This window comes from Cololabis saira, chromosome 1 (assembly GCF_033807715.1).
Source record: "Cololabis saira isolate AMF1-May2022 chromosome 1, fColSai1.1, whole genome shotgun sequence".
Classification (NCBI taxonomy): domain Eukaryota; kingdom Metazoa; phylum Chordata; class Actinopteri; order Beloniformes; family Belonidae; genus Cololabis; species Cololabis saira.
In genome coordinates, this window is record NC_084587.1 from 701,284 (window position 1) to 719,573 (window position 18,290).

Here is an 18,290-nt window from a genome sequence, read left to right on the forward strand (position 1 = left end):
AGCTGGATGCCGACTAACTTGAACAATCAAAAAGAAACAACAAGAAAAGAGCTTTTTTTTTTATAAAAACTCTCTACCTTTGGAAAAAGTTAGAAAAACTCTGAACATTATGAGTATCAGGCATATAAAAGGTGCTGTTTTGAGGCCATAACATTACTTGTAATGAGCTTTCTTAATCTTTTTTTTTTTTTTTTACTTTTGATAAGCATCATAGTCTTCAGAGCTGGCTTTTCACGCAGTGAATTTTACCCCATCGATGAAGACGATCGGCCCTTGCCATCTGGTTTTCTTTCCATCCTTACGTGCCTGTTCCACTAAAGGCCACAGTTTGTTTCTGCAGTCTTTCTCTAAGCGGGTCAGGTCTTCGGCCATACGGAGGTTCATCTTCTTCAGGATGTCAGCGTTGCGTGATTCTCTCCAAATCTTGATCCTGAAGGTCCGCATGTTGAACTGGATGATGACTGGACGCGGTTTGTTATCATCCCTCGGGCGTCCCACTCTGTGTACCGTGTCCACCAGGAACCCCATCTTACTTTTTTCATCCGGTGCAATCTGGCTCAATATTTTGAGGACTTCATGCCTCACATCTTCGTTTTCTTTTTCTGGGAGGTTGATGAGACGCAGATTCCATCTTCTGCTGTATCTTTCTCCTTCTTCGGTTTTTTCTTTCAGTTCGTCCACTCTTTTATCCAGCTTTATCACTTTATCCTCCGTTTCTTTAGCTTGAAAATTAAGCCCTTTCATTACTTCTTTTGCCTCTTTAATGTCCGCGGTGTTTTGTTTTATTTGCTGCTCAAAGACGGAAAAACCCCGCTTTAACTCACGTATGGCTTGGAGGATGTCGGAGTTAGAAACCGTGTCCTTCTCCTTGTTTTCTCCGCACAGTTTCTTCGGGTTTGGACTTCTGCTGGGAGTCTCGGGAAGAGGAGAACACAAGCCGTAGAAACCCTCCTCTGGCTCCATGTCATGCTCCATGTCCATCACCAGATTTCCTTTTGTGACTTTTTTTGCGTCTCTCTTTGTCATTTCGGCTCACTGGTGCAATGTTGGTGTTAGCTTCGTAGGCTAACTTGTAACTTAGTTGACGCACGTGTCAGGAGAGTTAATGTCCGTAGGTCGTCACTCGTCAGAATCTTCAACCTATCATCAAAACTCTTCTATCCTTGTTTGGTTGGTGTTTAGCCGTTTAACAAGCCGTTCAAACCGTTGGCCTCGTCAAATTGCCATCAGATACTCGTTAATGCTGCAGAGCTTCGCACTTACACGTCTGCTGCAGTCGCCATCTTGCGCGACCCCCAGACGTGACTCGCCCCTCAAACACAGATGAACCAATAGAGGGTCTGCATTGACGTCACTTCCCACAAGACCACGCCCCCTTACTCTGGACCACGCCCCCTTACTCGCTCAAGTCCGCGTTTCCACGTAACCGGGTATTTCCAAAAACGGATATTTCTCCCTCTATGTTTCTAAAAATCCCATCATTTCCAGGAACCTGCATAAATATCTGTTAAGGTGCTATGAGCAGCCAAACCTACAGGGGGCAGTGTAATGAGAAGATAAAGATAAAGAAGATAATGTAGGGATAAAGTAACCCTAACCCTAGCCAATCAGAATCCTGGAAAAAAACATCAACAAATGACACGAGTAACTTCCAGTTACTTCCAAGATGAACCAGAGTCTTTGGTTTGGAGTGACAGAGAAGTGGAGTTACTTTGCAACATTTTGACTTTTTTCTCGACATTTTGACCTTTTTCACAAAATGTCGACTTTTTTCTCAAAGTTTCGACTTTTCTTCTCCAAATTTCAACATTTTGCTTAAAATTTCGACTTTTTTCTCGACTTTTTTCTCAAAATTTCAACTTTTTTCTCAAAATTTCGACTCTTTTCCCAAAATTTCAACTTTTTTCTCGACTTTTTTCTCAAAATTTCAACTTTTTTCTCAAAATTTCGACTCTTTTCTCAAAATTTCAACTTTTTTCTCGACTTTTTTCTCGAAATTCCGACTTTCTTCTCAAAATTTCAATGTTTTGCTTAAAATTTCAACTTTTTTCTCGACTTTTTTCTCAAAATTTCTCAAAATTTCTCAAAAACGGATATTTCTGCCTCTACGTTTAGAAAAATCCCATAATTTCCAGGAACCTGCATAAATATCTGTTAAGGTGCTATGAGCAGCCAAACCTACAGGGGGCAGTGTAACGAGAAGATAAAGTCATGCTAGCCAATCAGAATCCTGGAAAAAAACATCAACAAATGACACGAGTAACTTCCAGTTACTTCCAAGATGAACCAGAGTCTTTGGTTTGGGATACCTGTACTACTGATTCCAGTGAAATTATAACTTTAAATCCACTGTTCCACTCGACTGACCCGGACCCGACTGATCCGGAGAGACTAGACGGCTCCAATTCCTCATTAGATTATCAATTATTATCATCTATTATTATCGATAGATTATCCCTTCTTCCCTCTAGAAAGCCTTGGGCGGCCAGAGTTCCAAGGTTCTCCCGTTGAAACCCGGCACCGGTTTCCTCTGAAGGGACAAACTCTTTCTTACCTCAAAGAAGTTGCCGCTCAACCGAACCTCCACACCGGAACCTCCAGACCTCCAGACCTCCTCCCTGAGTGTCTGAGTCTGCAGCAGGAGGAGGAGGAGCAGCTCCCGGACGAGCCCCCTCTCCGTGGTCACATGACCTTCAGAGGGAAGAATGGGAGGAAGCAGGAGGTCGGGACAGGAAGTGGAGTGGCGGGAAGAGGAAACGCCACAGAGCGCCAGCGACCGTTGGAACCGCCGTCCTCTTGGAGCCGACCGTCGGCTCTGATGTCACTGGAGAACCGGCGAGGAAGAGGAGGAAGAGGGGGGGGTTGGGTGAGGCCCAACCCAGAGGTTGTGCAGATGTGAGGACGTCTGTCTGACAGATGGAACCGGGTCATGTGACAGGAAGTGAGCCAAAAACACAGCAGCAGGTCTAACGACCCATTTTAACTTCAAACCTCAGTCTGATGGAGCTGATGGTACCGTAGAGGTTAAATACAATAAACATACCATTGTTGAAGAGGAGACGGTTAGCATTAGCATTGGGGGTCTTATCTGTGTTCTGGGTGGGCCCAGGTGAGAGAAATAACAAAGGAGTTGGAAGTGACACGTTCGGGGTCTTCCTCGTAGCTGGCCCCACCAATGACATTCAGGTGCAAAGGACACCCCCCTTTTTAGTATAAAAAGGAACTGGATCGATGACCACGTGCATTTCTCTCCTACCTTGTGGTTTCAGACAAATGAACCTCCGTCCGGAAAACCTTGTACTTGACATATTAAAAGCTTGTATTAAACTGATTCTATTCCACTAGTTTGCTTATGGTTCGCCAGACATACGAACACAAATCTTTAAAGCGCCAGGACAGTAACGTTTGGACTTCCTTCTCCTTGCTTCCTTTCTCGGTCCTGCTCCTTCAGCGTCTGCTCATCGGTCCGTCTGGACTCTGAGTCCTCGTCCTCGCGTCTAGAACGGTTCCGTTGTCATGGTTACTCATCGCTGCAAACTCTAAAAGGTGCCAGAAGGATCTGCAGTCGTTCCAGCAACGACCCGGACATGAGATGTTTTCACAGGCTGCTGGGTCGGACCCCCCCGATTAACCCTTGAGTCCCCCTGAAGGACTCAAAAGCCAAATTTAGGGGGGGTCTCAATGTTGTAAAAAAAAAAAAAGTGTGTCACTTGCACACTTTGGGTTCACATCAAAAAAGGTGTCAGTGTGAGCCAGAGATGAGGAGAGAGACGATGTCCCAACAGGGTCCCGTTCCTCTCCCACCCTCTGGTGAAGGAAGTGAAGTCGAGGCCGATGCTCCGGGGCAGATGCTACTGCGCCCCCGCTGCTGCAGTGACTTGCTTTAACTTAAGGTAAGAGGCCAGCCTGCTTAATATGGCCTGAACCCACCTGAGAGATAATGTTTTTTTATTATTGTTATTATTATTTTGCGTTATGGCCTGTTATGAGTGATTTGTGAATGTGTAAGCTGCGTGAACCCACCTGTTGAGAGCCATCATGTTTTTTTTTTTAATTTTGCGTGATCACCTGTTATGAGTGGAGTTTGTGAATGTGTTCACACAGCTGTGTTAAAACATAATTTCCTGGATGGTTACATAAGGTTAAATAATCAGTCATCATTGTGCAGGCTGAGGATCTGTTTAAGTGCACTGATTGCACGTCTCCGATAGTAGCATTTGTTGTTATTACTGTTATTTGAATGCACAATTCATTTTCATAATATTTTTTTAATTTATCTATAAAAATACATTAGCCTATTTTATTTGTTTATTTGTTTCTGTAATGCACTGTCCGTGCGCCAGTGTCTTGTCTGGTATTTATTCATTAAGTGCACTGTGCACCAGTGTGGTGCCAATTAATGTCTTTTATTTATTTTAATTATCAGATTTAAATAAGATAAGATAGATAAGATGGATCTTTATTGTCTCCCTTAGGAGAAATTTGTCTTGGACACGAGGCACGGCGACAATCATACTCCAACAAACATATAAACAACCCTGAAGTCTTTGCCCAAACATAGAATCAACCACACTATAATTAACCCACATCAGTTCCCACTCCCAGAAAACCCATTACACAATAGAAGAAGAAACTTATTGCACAGAGCCCAACTGAACTAATTGCACGGATGTCCACATTATTGCACTAACCCACACAGAAAAACCTACACATTATTGCACATTTCTTTCCTCACGTCACTCCCAATCTCACACACACACACACACACACACACACACACACACACACACACACACACACACACACACACACACACACACACACACACACACACACACACACACACACACACACACACACACACACACACACAGTTCATCTCCTACTGTTCAGTAATTTAATTGATAGTGGGACAAATGAGAATTCTTACCTGTTCAGTTTACACATGGGTTGCCTGAATCTTCTGCCTGAAGGCATTAGCACATACTCCTTATGCAGGATGTGGTTTGGGTCAGCAATGGCTTTTTGGCCTTGCTTCATCACTGTCTGCTCAAAAATCTCCTGGAGAGTGGATGGGGGCAGCAGACCCATTATTTTCCCTGCCCTTTTGATCAAATTCTGGAGTTGTGATCTAAACTTAACGGTCAAATTACCAAACCAAGTTGCGATGCCATAACGGATAATAGATTCAATGGTTGCTCTGTAGAACAACAACATTATGTGTTTATCAACTCCATGGATCCTGAGCCTACGCAGAAAATGCAGGCGTTGACTGATTCTTGAACAGATATACTCAACATGATGAGCCCATTGCAAATGAGAATCAAAACAAATGCCTAAATACTTAAATACTGTTACCTGCTCAACTCTCTCTTCACCAATAAAAACAGGGCTATGATCGCCGATGCATCTGGGGTCAAACACAATTTCTTTTGTTTTCTTAGCATTTAAAACCAGACTATGTTCCTCACACCACTGTGCAGTCTCTTTTATCTCTGATTTGTACACAGAAATATCTGAGCTGCCTGTCAGAAGACTCAGTATGGCCGTATCATCTGAGAACTTAAAATATGGTTTATTGTAAAGGGCCACACTGTTTAAAAAAAAAAAAAAAAAAAAAAACGCAAGTTAGGGACCCCCCCGAATATGGATGGGTATTTCTCACACTGCCTAACCCCCAAACTTTAACCTTAACCACTAACCTGTAACCCTAACCCCAACCTTTAACCCGTGTTTACAAGTGGAAGTCTTTATTTAACGAGACTTCAACCTAAAAAGACTAAAATGTTGGATAATAAAAACACTTCACAAACCCTTCTAGAAATGTTTCTTTATTACAAGACGAGAACAGAAGCTTCCATTCATGCAACTTTGTGTAAAAGACGATAAAAAGTAAAAAAAATAGTCTCAGAGTCCGAGAACATAAATAATCAAAGACACGGGTCCAAACAGGAAGTCCATTACTGTAAAAATGCCCCTTTAAAGTCTCAAACAAGTGAAAGAGTTTGAGAGGATCAAAAGATAAAACATGTAAAAAATAAGAATCTCAAAGCTCCGTCTGATGCAGCGGGTGGGGGGTGTGGGGGGCTGTAGCGGCCAGCGTGGGGGGGCTTAGCATGATGTTGAAATTTGAGCAAAAACTTAGATCATTCGGATCTTTAAAAGTTGAAACTTTAAACTTCATGGGTGCACAAGTGCTTTGTTGTTCATTCCCTTTTTAAAGGCAACCTATGTAGTAATCCCACCTCTGACCACAGGGGGGGGCAGCGTATCACAAGACCGCTCCTGAGTAAAACCACAGAAGTGCTGACTTGTAATCTCTACCGCCCTCTCGTGGTCAGGGGAGGAACTGCACCGTCTTCACTGCAAAAACTCCAAATCTTACCAGGAATATTTGTCTTATTTCTAGTTAAAATGTCTCATTTTTAGTCAAAACAATCTCATTACACTTAAAACAAGAGTCATCACCAGAAAAATAACTTGTTATTTGACCATTTTCACCTGTTTCAAGTAAATTTTCACTTAAAATAAGTAGAAAAATCTGCCAGTGGAACAAGATTTATCTTCTCATTAGGTGAACAGGTAATAGGTAACAGGTGAAAATTGTTGTTTTTTCCAGTGATCTTGTTTTAAGTGTAATGAGATTTTTTGAATAAAAAAAGAGACATTTTAATTAGAAATAAAACAAATATTCCTGGTAAGATTTTGAGTTTTTGCAGTGTTGCAGGGTTCCTTTCGAGGCAGGCGGTTCCCGGTCCCGGTCCGGGTCCAGGCCTCCAGGCCTCCGGTCCCGGTTCCGCTACACCACCGGGAGGCGGGTGGTGCTCCGGTCCCGGTCCAGGCCTCTGGTCCGGGTCCAGGTCCTGGTCCAGGCCTCCGGTCCGGGTCCTGCTACACCAGCGTCCCCAGCAGGAAGGAGAAGGACGCCCCCACCGCCAGACCCAGAACCAGGAAGAAGGTCATCAGGGAGCCGGCCGTCTCTGCGTCGCGGCAACGAACCAACCTGTGGAGAGAGGGGAGGTTAGAGGGGTGGGGGGGCAAATACCCTAACCCTAACCCGCTTACCCGTCACTCTAACCCCCCAACCCCTCACTCTAAATCTAACCCCCAACCCCAACCCCTAACTCTCACCCCTACCCTAAATCTAACCCCCAACCCTAACTCCCAACCCCTCACTCTAAATCACAACCTCTACCCTCTAAGTCTTAGTGTGGGTTAGGGGGGTAGGGGTGTAGTGGGGGTGGCCTGGTGGCCCGGTGGCCGGGACTCACTGCGGAGCGTAGGCCATGCACAGACTGGCCAGGTATCCGTTGGAGAAGGCGAACGCCGCCATGATGAGCACGAAGGCGGCGTCGTGGCGGAACAGCACGGCGGTCCTAGAGCCCTCCACGTTGCAGGTCATGAGCAGCGGAACGAAGACCAGGCGGGACGCCACGGCGGCGGGAAACAGCCGGCTCTGCTTGGGCGGCTGCAGGAGGACATGCAGGGGTCAGAGGTCACGGGGGGTCAGAGGTCACGCAGGGGTCAGAGGTCACGGGGGGTCAGAGGTCACGCAGGGTCAGGGGCCAACCCGGGTCTCCGGGGGAAACCGGGTCGGCGGCAGACTTTTACCCGGTCAAATACAGAAAATGTTTCAGGAAAGACCGGGGAGATATGAATTAAGGGAACCAATTAATTTTAAATTACAGTCATGTAGAACTACAGGCAAAAAATGTTGCATTTCCAACAGTGGAGTGAGTTTATGGAACAGTCTGAGTAAAGAGTGAAACAATGAAACATCTACAGGTTCAAAAGAAATACAAAGAAATGATTTTTTGCCAAATACAGGGAAGAGGAAACACGAGGTGATTGTGGGGATTCAGCATAATGTGTATATACATGTATATATAAGTTGTATATGTATATTATTTATAATTGCTCTGGTATATCATTTATTCACAATGCTCAGGTATAATATTGTAATATTTTTATTTTTATAATGTAATAACAGGTATACTTTTTGATAAAGTAAAGCTTGCTGTTTTATTTTTTCTTCTTTTTATTTTCAAGCTAAATTGAAATAGAAAGAAGCGTTAGGACCTCATACGTTTTTACTTCCTCCTACTCCTTTTAAGGCATGAAGGTTTACTTCCCTTTGATTTTGTTTAATGACAAATGTTTATTTGTATTCTTTTTTTGTTTTCTGTAATTGTTTTAGTTTTTTTCTGTATTCTCAAAATAAAGATTTCAATCAATCAATCAATCAATCAATCAATCAATCAATCAATCAATCAATCAATCAATCAATCAATCAATCAATCACCCAGACTTAGGTCAGACGGGGGTCAGAGGTCACGGGGGGTCAGGGGGCACGGGCACAGACTCCAGAACCAGACTCACCCACTGGACCAGAGACGGAGCTCCACGACCCGCCAAGTCCATGACGTTGAAGACCAGGAAGCAGCAGACGCATGTGAAGACCCGGTCTGGAACAGAACCAGGGGAGGGTGAAAAACCAGGACCAGGTCTGATCTAGTCCAGACCGGGTCCTGGTTCCAGACCTGGACCAGATCCGGTCCGGTCCCCCCAGGTGATGCAGCGGGTTCTCACCCCAGGCGGCGTTGTCGGTGTAGACGGTTCTGACCCGGACCGTGATGACGGGGAACACGGAGAGAGTGACGGCGAAGACGCAGGTGACGGACAGAGACATCACCCAGATCTGGACACATGGAGACAATCGTTAACGATTCATCAAAAACAATCATTCAGAATGATTAAACAAGGAAACTGATACAATTTCATTTCATTTCATTTCATTTTTTATTTATTCCGTATCATGGAAATAGTTCACATATGTTCCATTCCATGATGGAAAAGGGGCAAGAAGAAGAAAGCCTTATATAACAAGCCCCAATTCATATAAAGATGGTCTGTCCGTCTGTTCAACAGTCACTACTTATATTATACCAAAAAAAAGAAATAACAAAAAAACAAAACAAAAAACTAAGAAAACATACACCATAACCCACCAACAATATAAAAACAAAAACAACAAAAGATATTTTACCCGTTAAATTCATATTGTCTGATTGTGTTGTCTTTATACAATTTCTCAAACTGGTGAATATTTTTACAATCCTTTAAATCAGTTGTTAAGGAGTTCCATAGTTTTACACCACATACTGAAATACACATTTGTTTTAAAGTAGTTCGTGCAAACGGATGTTTAAAATCAAATTTCCTCCTATGGTCCTTATTTTCTGAACTAAACACAAAAAAACGTTGTATATTTTCAGGCAGTATTCTGCTTTTTGCCTTGAACATAACTAATAAAGTCTGTAACTCAACAATGATCTTTAAGTTTAACTAATCCTGCATTGATATGCAATTACATTTATATAGCGTCTACTGTTCACTGTCATTCTGCGACTGACGCGGTTGCCGAGAGTGACCTGTTTCCCACGGGTTGGTGACCCCTGCCGTAGCCACGCCCCCTCCCTGAGACGGGGAGGAGTTACCTCTGCCGTAGCCACGCCCCCTCCCTGAGACGGGGAGGAGTTACCTCTGCCGTAGCCACGCCCCCTCCCTGAGACGGGGAGGAGTTACCTCTGCCGTAGCCACGCCCCCTCCCTGAGACGGGCCTAGACCCGTCCTCCTAAGAACCTCCGGTACCTTCTTGAAGACGTCAGCGACCGAGGACCGGGTCTGGTCCTGGTCCTGGTCCTGGTTTTCCTCTGAACCCCCGGCGGTTCCGGCGGCCTCCAGGTCCTTCCCGGTTCCGTCCAGGGCCCGCTTCTCCTCTGCAACAGAACATTAGGGATGAGCTTGTGGCGGCCCGACCCGCCTCGGCCCAGTACCAGACCGGTTCCTGACCAGTTCCTAGCGGTTCCTAGCGGTTCCTGGTACCGACCTGCGCTGCCCAGCGGCTCCTTCTCCTTCTCCGTCTCATCATGTCTGTTCAGGTGGAACCGAGCGAAGTCCTGCAGAGGAGAACCGTTAGTGGGGGGGTGAAGGGAGAAAAAATAAGTTTTGTGCCCCGGACCATCTCCCTGGACTGGTTCAGGTGGCCACTGAATCAGTCTACGGAGCTAAAACAGATGATTAAGTCCTGTGGGTCTAACGTGTCCAGACTCCTCGTGTCGACCCTCATCACCGGTGGAGAGGTGGTACATGCCGCTAAGGTGATAGAGCAGAACAGCGCACATCATTGGTGGGATATCTTTTCAGGAATGTCTGCAACAGCTAGGACACGTGTGGCGCCTCCACTGTTAATATTGGTTGTTGTATTGTGTGTGCTTACCATGTGTAATGGATTTTGCATGCCACTATATTCAAAATGCATGTAGATGGTACAGGTTTAGTGGACGTAGGGGAGAAGAGGAGGATATCACCTTTGATGATTACCATGGTAATGGATGTTTGTTTTTGAATTAAGGACATTTCCAGGCCAAGAGGTGGAATGAGAGGCGGCGTATGTTTGGTGTCCTGGAATGCCCTTAATTCAACTTTTCATATTAATTATGCTCATGTATTTTGCTTGTTTTTGAATTAGGACCTTTCCAGGCCAAAAGTGGAATAAAGGAAGAAAAAATAAGTTTTGTGCCCTGAAATGTCCTTAATTCTCAAAACAGTCATATCAGCTCTGCACCTGTTGTTTAGTGTAACTGTGAGAGAGGCGCTTGGCTCCCGTGTGAACCAAGACTTGAGAGCTTGAGAAGCGTGAGAGCTTGCGGGCGGGGGTTGGAGGGGCCGGAAGTCGGGTCAGAGTCAGCTGCGGGTCTAGTGCACGGACGCCCAGCGGGGTTTTTTGGCTACTCTGCCAGGACTGTTCGGCTCTCCAGTCTCTTGTGTCGAGGTAAGGTTATGAGGCCTTGGCCCTTTGTTATTGTGTGTGCGTAATATTGCTCTGCCATTTGTGGGGGATAACTTGACACCTTGTCCAAGCAAAAAGAGTAATTGTGAGTGTGTATTCTATGCAGATGCTTGCTTTTCTGGCTGGTAATAAAGGTTCATATATCATTATAGCAAAAGCGAGTGTGTGTGTGATTCAATACGTGCAGGTGTGTGCAGGTGTGGTCCAGGTGTGCGTGACCTCACCAGGTGCGGCAGCAGCAGGTAGCACAGCAGCGTCACCAGCGTAGCCGAGCACGGAGTGATGAAGTAGCCGAGAGCAGCCGAGGTGGAGTCGGGTTCAGCTGAAAGAGAGAGAGAGAGGGGGGTTAGAGTGTGTGAGTCTGTGGGACCTACTCAGGATAGACACCAACATGGCTGTATGTGTGTGTGTATATGTGTGTGTATGTGTGTGTGTATGTGTGTATGTGTGTATATGTGTATATGTGTGTGTATATTAGTGTATATGTGTATGTGTATATGTGTATATGTGTATGTATGTGTCTGTGGGACCTACTCAGAATAGACACCAACATGGCTGTGTGTGTGTATATGTGTGTATATGTGTGTGTGTATGTGTGTGTATATTAGTGTATATGTGTATATGTATATGTGTATATGTGTATGTATGTGTCTGTGGGACCTACTCAGGATAGAAACCAACATGGCTGTGTGTGTGTGTTTCTGTGTGTGTGTGTGTATGTGTATGTGTGTGTATGTATGTGTGTATATGAGTATATATGTGTATATATGTGTGTGTGTGTGTGTGTGTGTGTGTGTGTGTGTGTGTGTGTGTGTGTGTATGTGTCTGTACCTACTCAGTATAGAAACCAACATGGCGGCAGCAGCAAAGATCCCGGCCAGTCCTTGTCCGCTCATGAACAAGGTGCTGTACCGGGGCGGGAACCGGCCCAGCAGGCCGAACAGGCTGCCCTGCAGAACCGCGCTGAACACTGCAACACACGGGTCAGAACCGGTCAGAACGGGTCAGAACCGGGTCAGAACTAGGGTTGTGCAAACAAGGGTACCTCATGATTCGATTCGATTTCGATTATTGGAGCTTCGATTCTTTGATTATAACGATTGTCGATTCGATTCGATTATTGGTGCCACAATTCTTGGATTATTGTGATTTTTAATGCTTTTTTCCATACAAGATTGATTTTGTCTTCATCTGTGGCTACATTTGTAAATAAATAGCCAATCAATGAACTCAGTTCCTCTAACAACACTCATTAAGTAAATAACAAGGTTTTTTGAACATTTGACATGTATTTTTTATTGTATGACTATGTAAACATTTGCTCTTTGACTTCCTTAACTTTGACCAGGGAAAGCTGCACTTGCATGAGAGCGCCCTCTATTGGTGGAAACACTGAAAACGGTCAAGCCCTGGATTTAATGAGTTAATTAATTCAAGTAAACTAGATATGTACTTAGTGTAAACATATCTGCCATATTTCAAGTGAACAATAAGAAATGTGCATTCTTGAAAATGAAATGATTCAGCAGCTTATTCAGTCTGGAATCTGGATAGGATAACTTAAAAAAAAAATGTTATTAATCGATTCCAGATCGTCAGGTGACGCATCGATGAATTGCACCCACTTCTAGTCAGAACCGGGTCAGAACTGGGTCAGAACCGGGTCAGAACCGCTGCACCTGGTACCGGCCCGGTACTAGTTTTTTGAAAACATCCATGTCTGTCGATGATTTTTCTGGTACGATAACCGTCCTGAGCGGCAGCTGATCACAGTTTGAGTGACAGGTGAAGTTAACTGGTCTCTCAGGGGGTGAGGGAGCTGTGGCAGGGTGGAGAGGCTGACGGGCCACACCTGTGTCCCGTCAGCCTGAGTGGCTGCAGCTCCTCCACCCTGCCACAGGAGCCCTCCTGCCCCGATGGGATGTTTTTTGCCGGATACACAATGGATTCCTGGAAACATTGGAAACCGTTGTGTTTGGTGATTCTGTCTGTCGAGGACGTTGAAGATGCTTCATTATTGGATTTATGATAGCAGGATTTCTGCTAATCGGAGGAGGGGGATTCCTGGTCTACCGACAAACGCGTAAGTCGTCGACAGCTGTTGTGGCTCTTTCAGAGCTGCCGGACGTGGCTGAAGGATCAAGCAAGGTGATCAACACTCAGACTTTAACACTGGGGGAGCAAAGCCGTAAGCTGGATGTGATTCTTGAACAGAATCACAGGCTGGCGGCGTCTTTGAGCTCATTGGTAAGATGGAGAAGACCTTGGAGAAGTTGGAAGCTCGGCTTGGCGGGAATTGATCACAAATTCGTCTGATTGGAGTCGCCATTGATGAACCAGAAACTAAAGGCAGACAGAAAATTACTGAGTCTGCCTGTTCTTTAATACAATTGTTGATTCTATAATCTGACCTTGACAGAGCGGTTTTGGCCGATCGCTCTGGTCACAATCTTTCTGGTGGAATGTAAACAGGTGACTCTGTCCCCACTAACCCTCCCCTCTCAGGAACATCTGTGGACCTGTTTCAGAACTGACCGAGCCGTCTGATAACATCAAGGACATTGGCTGAGGAGCAGCTCTGAGAGAAGTTCACTGACTCATCGCTTCACACACACTTACTGATAACCACCTCCCTCAACACCTTCCTCGCCCCCCCCTCTTATCAGCCCCCCCCCCAACAGTCTCCGGGTTTCGAGCGCCACGAAGTCCGGCGATCACCTGGATGTGCTGTGCCATATTCCCATTAATAACGATGTTAATTTTGTTACAATATTGTTATGTTATGTTCCAATTCGTGGAGCTAAAGTTGATTTAAAATTAAGCTAGCAAAATGAACCTAGCTTAGTAACATAATAAACCTAGCTAAGTAGCTACTATCTTAAGTACACACAGAACTTGATAGCCCAACTATAATCAGATCTTGACATATTCCCATTAATAACGATTTCATCTCATTATTATGTCCTTTATGTCGTGTCTTTGCAGATAAAGACCAGTATCTGACATTAACCTAGACCAGGGGCCGGCAACCCGCGGCTCTAGAGCCGCATGCGGCTCTTTAGCGCCGCCCTAGTGGCTCCTGGAGCTTTTTCAAAAATGTTTGACCTTTTTTTTCCTTTTCTTTTTTGCTTCTTTTTTTCCCTTTTTTTCTTTTTTTTCCTTTTTATCTCTTTTTCTTCCTTTTTCCTTTCCTCTTTAATATCAACATTTCGACTATTTTCTCAACATTTCGTCTTTTTTCTCGACATTTTGACTTCTTTCCTCAAGATTGTACTTCAACATTAATATTGACAATTCGACTTTTTTCTCGACATTTAAACTTTTTTCTCGAAGTGCATAATGAAAAAAAAACCTTCCCCCAGTTCTAACTAATATAGAAACATGCAGCATGTGTTGCCTTTAATCTAATTCTGATACAAGACTTTTCATTTTTTGCGGCTCCAAGACATATTTGTTTTTTGTGTTTTTGGTCCAATATGGATCTAAAACATTTTGGGTTGCCGACCTCTGACCTAGCCATTAGCCTAGCCATTAGCCTAGCGGCTGTTATAGTTTCATAGGAGCCTAATGATTCTCTTCTAGTTTAAGGCTCACAATAACCTGTAACAATGATTTATTATAGAATATTATACATTTCCTGAATCCTTACGGTCCTGTGAGTTTTCCAGTTTGTGTATTTTGTAACTCACTGTTGATGAACCAGATGGTTGCCATGGTGACGGAGAAGAAGGTGTCGGGCGTCATGGGGACTTGGACCAGCGCGGCCGTCAGCGCGAAGAGGACGAAGATGGAGACGAGGCTGAAGGAGACGCGGAACCGCTCCTGCACCCTGAGGGGAGGACAGGGGGGTTAGGGGGACTCGCTCCTGCACCCTGAGGAGAGGACAGGGGGGTTAGGGGGAGGAGGGACTCGCTCCTGCACCCTGAGGAGAGGACAGGGGGGTTAGGGGGACTCGCTCCTGCACCCTGAGGAGAGGACAGGGGGGTTAGGGGGACTCGCTCCTGCACCCTGAAGAGACTAGACGTTAGGGGGAGGAGGGACTAGGGGGGGACTCGGGACTCGGGAAACGCTCGTGCACCCTGAAGAGAGGAGAGTCGGGGGTCGGGACTTGTGTGTTGACACTTGTAAGTCATGACTTGTGACACGTGAGTCGTAACTTGTGGGTCGTGAACTGTGAGTTATGACTTATGAGTCACGACTTATGAGTCGTGACCAGTGGTGTAAAGTAACGAAGTACAAGTACTTCGTTATTGTACTTAAGTAAGATTTTTGAGAATTTGTACATTTATTGATACTTTAATTTTGCTGTACTTTTACTTTTACTTCGTTACATTTTCAAGGAAAAAATCATACTTTTAATCCGCTATATTTAAAATTGGACACGTCGTTACTCGCTACAAATTAAAGTCTTACATTAAATGAAAATGTAGGCTATTGCCGTGAGAACAGCTACGGCGTAGGGTACGCGGCGACGCAGACCCTACGCCGTAGCCTACGGCGTAGGTGTGCGTCGATTTAACGCGGAACCATAAGGCGGACGGGAAGGAAGGAAGTGGGGCGCGTGAATTGCCCGTGATTGCCCGGCGGCGGCTCCATGACGAGAAGGAGAATCATCTCCCGGGGGAGTTGCGTCGCAGAGGCGGGCCGGAAGGCCGGAGGAACCGCCGTTGCGTCGAGTACCGATGAGGACTGAAGCCTGAATTATGGTTCCACGTTAAATCAACGCAGTGCCTACGCCATAGGGTACGGCGTAGGGTACGCGGCGAAGCGCACCGTACGCCGTAGGCTCTGCGTTGGTGTAACCCGGAACCATAAATCAACCTTGAGCGGCAGCTGACGCATGTCCATGGGCAGATTCTTTCATGATTCCACCCCTTCTAAGGTGGTTTTGGCATTAAAAAGTTCAATCAGTTCAAGAGTCTCCTTCATCCTCCTTCAGCTGGGGTTGCTTAGTTTTGTCACTGCATACTACAGGCTGGGGGTGCACCTGTCAGCGGGGCCAATGGGGTACAGCAGCAGAAAATAATTTTGTACTTTGAATTTTGTACTTTGTACTTTGTACTTTTGTACTTAAGTACATTTCACACCATGTACTTTTGGTACTTTATTATATTTAATTTGAGGTACTTTTACACTTTTACTTAAGTAATTTTCAAGCAGAAAATTTGTACTTTTACTTAAGTACAATATTTTTGTACTTTTTCCACCTCTGGTCGAGACTCATAAGTCGTGACTTGTTAGTCGTAACCTGGGAGTTGACTCGTCTGTTGTGACCTGTGACCGGGCGGTGCGGCGGCATTTCTCACCACTGGTACAGGAAGGAGTTGAGCAGCGTGAACAGCAGCAGGGGCAGCTGGGACAGCAGAGCCATCCAGCTGTCGTAGTTGTAGCTCTTCCCCGCGCCGCCGCTAGCCGTAGCGTTAGCTGTAGCGTTAGCGCCGCCGTTTCCCAGCCGCTCGTTGAAGTACTTGAGGAGAAAGGAGACCCGTTCAGAACCAGACCGGACCGATGCTAACCGCTAGCCCCCCGATGCTAACCCTAACCCCCCTGATGCTAACCGCTAACCTCCCCGATGCTAACCCCCACGATGCTAACCGCTAACCCCCCCATGCTAACTGACAACCCCCCATGCTAACCGCTAACCCCACCCACCGATGCTAACCGCTAACCGCTAACCCCCCATGCTAACCGCTAACCCCCCCACCGATGCTAACCGCTAACTTAATAGGACCCCAGGAAGACTAGCCTGGTGTTTGTGCGTCTGCTAATGGGGATCCTTAATAAACATAAACATAACCCCCCGATGCTAACCGCTAACCTCCCCGATGCTAACCCCCACGATGCTAACCGCTAACCCCCCCAATGCTAACTGACAACCCCCCATGCTAACCGCTAACCCCACCCACCGATGCTAACCGCTAACCCCCCATGCTAACTGCTAACCCCCCCACCGATGCTAACCGCTAACTTAATAGGACCCCAGGAAGACTAGCCTGGCGTTTGTGCGTCGGCTAATGGGGATCCTTAATAAACATAAACATAAACATAACCCCCCGATGCTAACCGCTAACCCCCCATGCTAACCGCTAACCCCCTCACCGATGCTAACCGCTAACCCCGATGCTAACCCCTCCCCCCCACCAATGCTAACCGCTAACCGCTAGCCCCCCCTACCTGCGAGGCTGTGATGAAGAAGTTCCAGGGCAGCAGAGTTCCCAGTCCCAGCACGAAGACGATGACGGCGACCGCAGAACCGCTAATAAACACAGAGACCACGGTTACAGGAGGGTTTTTATTCAGAATTCATTATTCACAATTAAATAATTTCTTTGAATGAGTGTAAACATGATCGCGGAATTATTCTATTCAGATTTAAAATGGGAATAAACCAGCCACTTCAGAATTAAGTTCAATTCAGAATGGCCATTTTCATTCAGAATTAGGTTTTCACACGGTCATTTTTACTCATTTTAAATCAGATTTAATTTTAATTGTGAATTAAAGAGGAATTGAACTTCCCATGTAAACGCGCTGAGAGTCTGAAAGCTCGGAGGACGAGACTCACCGGTCCGACGGGGGCGTCCTCTCGTCCCTCGTCCTCTCGTCCCTCGTCCTCTCGTCCCTCGTCCTCTCGTCCTTCATCCTCTCGTCCTTCATCCTCTCGTCCTTCATCCTGGTTCTTCCCTCACGTTCCTGCAGCCAGAGAAACACGTAAATAAAGATCCAGACATAAACGCCCCATTATAATATTATTATAATAATATAAGGTTCATTATAATATTATTATAATAATATAAGGTTCATTATAATATTATTATAATAATATAAGGTTCATTATAATATTATAATAATAATATAAGATTCATTATAATATTATTATAATAATATAAGATTCATTATAATATTATTATAATAATATAAGGTTCATTATAAAACAAACATGGCAAACAAAGCAAAACATTAATACAAATACATTTGTAATTAAACCAGGTTGATAAAGTAACAGTAGATTAACTCTGTATTTAAACCTGAGAATAAAGTGAATAAAGTAGATTGAATGTCCCAGGACAATTATACAGTAATCTAATATGAAAATAAGGTACAAACAATTATAAATTAATTAAATACATGACATTTAAGTAAAATAATACAACCAGGGGTAAGTAATTATATCAGTCTCTAAATCAGTGGAAAATGTCTTAACACTTCATTTATATTTTTAGTGCTTTTGTTTCAGTTATTAGTTTTAAACATTTTAAATATAATCCAAATTCATTAAAAAAAAATTGGGGGCTGACTTTAAATATCTATTTTTATGAATAAAGAATTTGGCTAAAAGAGGATTAAACTACAACAGTTCATTACTTTTGTTTAGAAAAAACCTGCCAAATGTTCATTATCTCTAGAAATAGAAGTTGGGAAGAATAAAATCCTTCAC

The 18,290-nt window shown here is 44.8% G+C and overlaps 1 protein-coding gene across 1 annotated transcript; it reads right to left on the reverse strand.

Annotated features, from left to right (window-relative positions):
* Window positions 1-6,727: 6,727 nt before the first annotated feature.
* LOC133449358 (equilibrative nucleoside transporter 2-like) lies at window positions 6,728-17,521 on the reverse strand. The gene is made up of 13 exons (XM_061728507.1): window positions 17,418-17,521; window positions 17,027-17,108; window positions 16,159-16,319; window positions 14,542-14,681; window positions 11,688-11,822; window positions 11,077-11,174; window positions 9,837-9,959; window positions 9,652-9,786; window positions 8,590-8,698; window positions 8,380-8,465; window positions 7,272-7,468; window positions 6,861-7,003; window positions 6,728-6,829 (listed from the first exon to the last, which is right to left on the reverse strand). The coding sequence occupies exons 1-12, from the start codon at window positions 17,507-17,509 to the stop codon at window positions 6,892-6,894; spliced, it is 1,470 nt and encodes a 489-aa protein (XP_061584491.1). The 5' UTR covers window positions 17,510-17,521; the 3' UTR covers window positions 6,728-6,829; window positions 6,861-6,891.
* Window positions 17,522-18,290: the final 769 nt, after the last annotated feature.

Coding starts and splice junctions, on each gene's coding strand:
- LOC133449358 (XM_061728507.1), bottom strand. CDS start 17,509: ATGAAGGACGAGAGGATGAAGGACGAGAGGACGAGGGACGAGAGGACG. Junction 17,109..17,417: donor AGGACGCCCCCGTCGGACCG/GTGAGTCTCGTC, acceptor TGTGTTTATTAG/CGGTTCTGCGGTCGCCGTCA. Junction 7,004..7,271: donor TGCATGGCCTACGCTCCGCA/GTGAGTCCCGGC, acceptor CTCTCTCCACAG/GTTGGTTCGTTGCCGCGACG.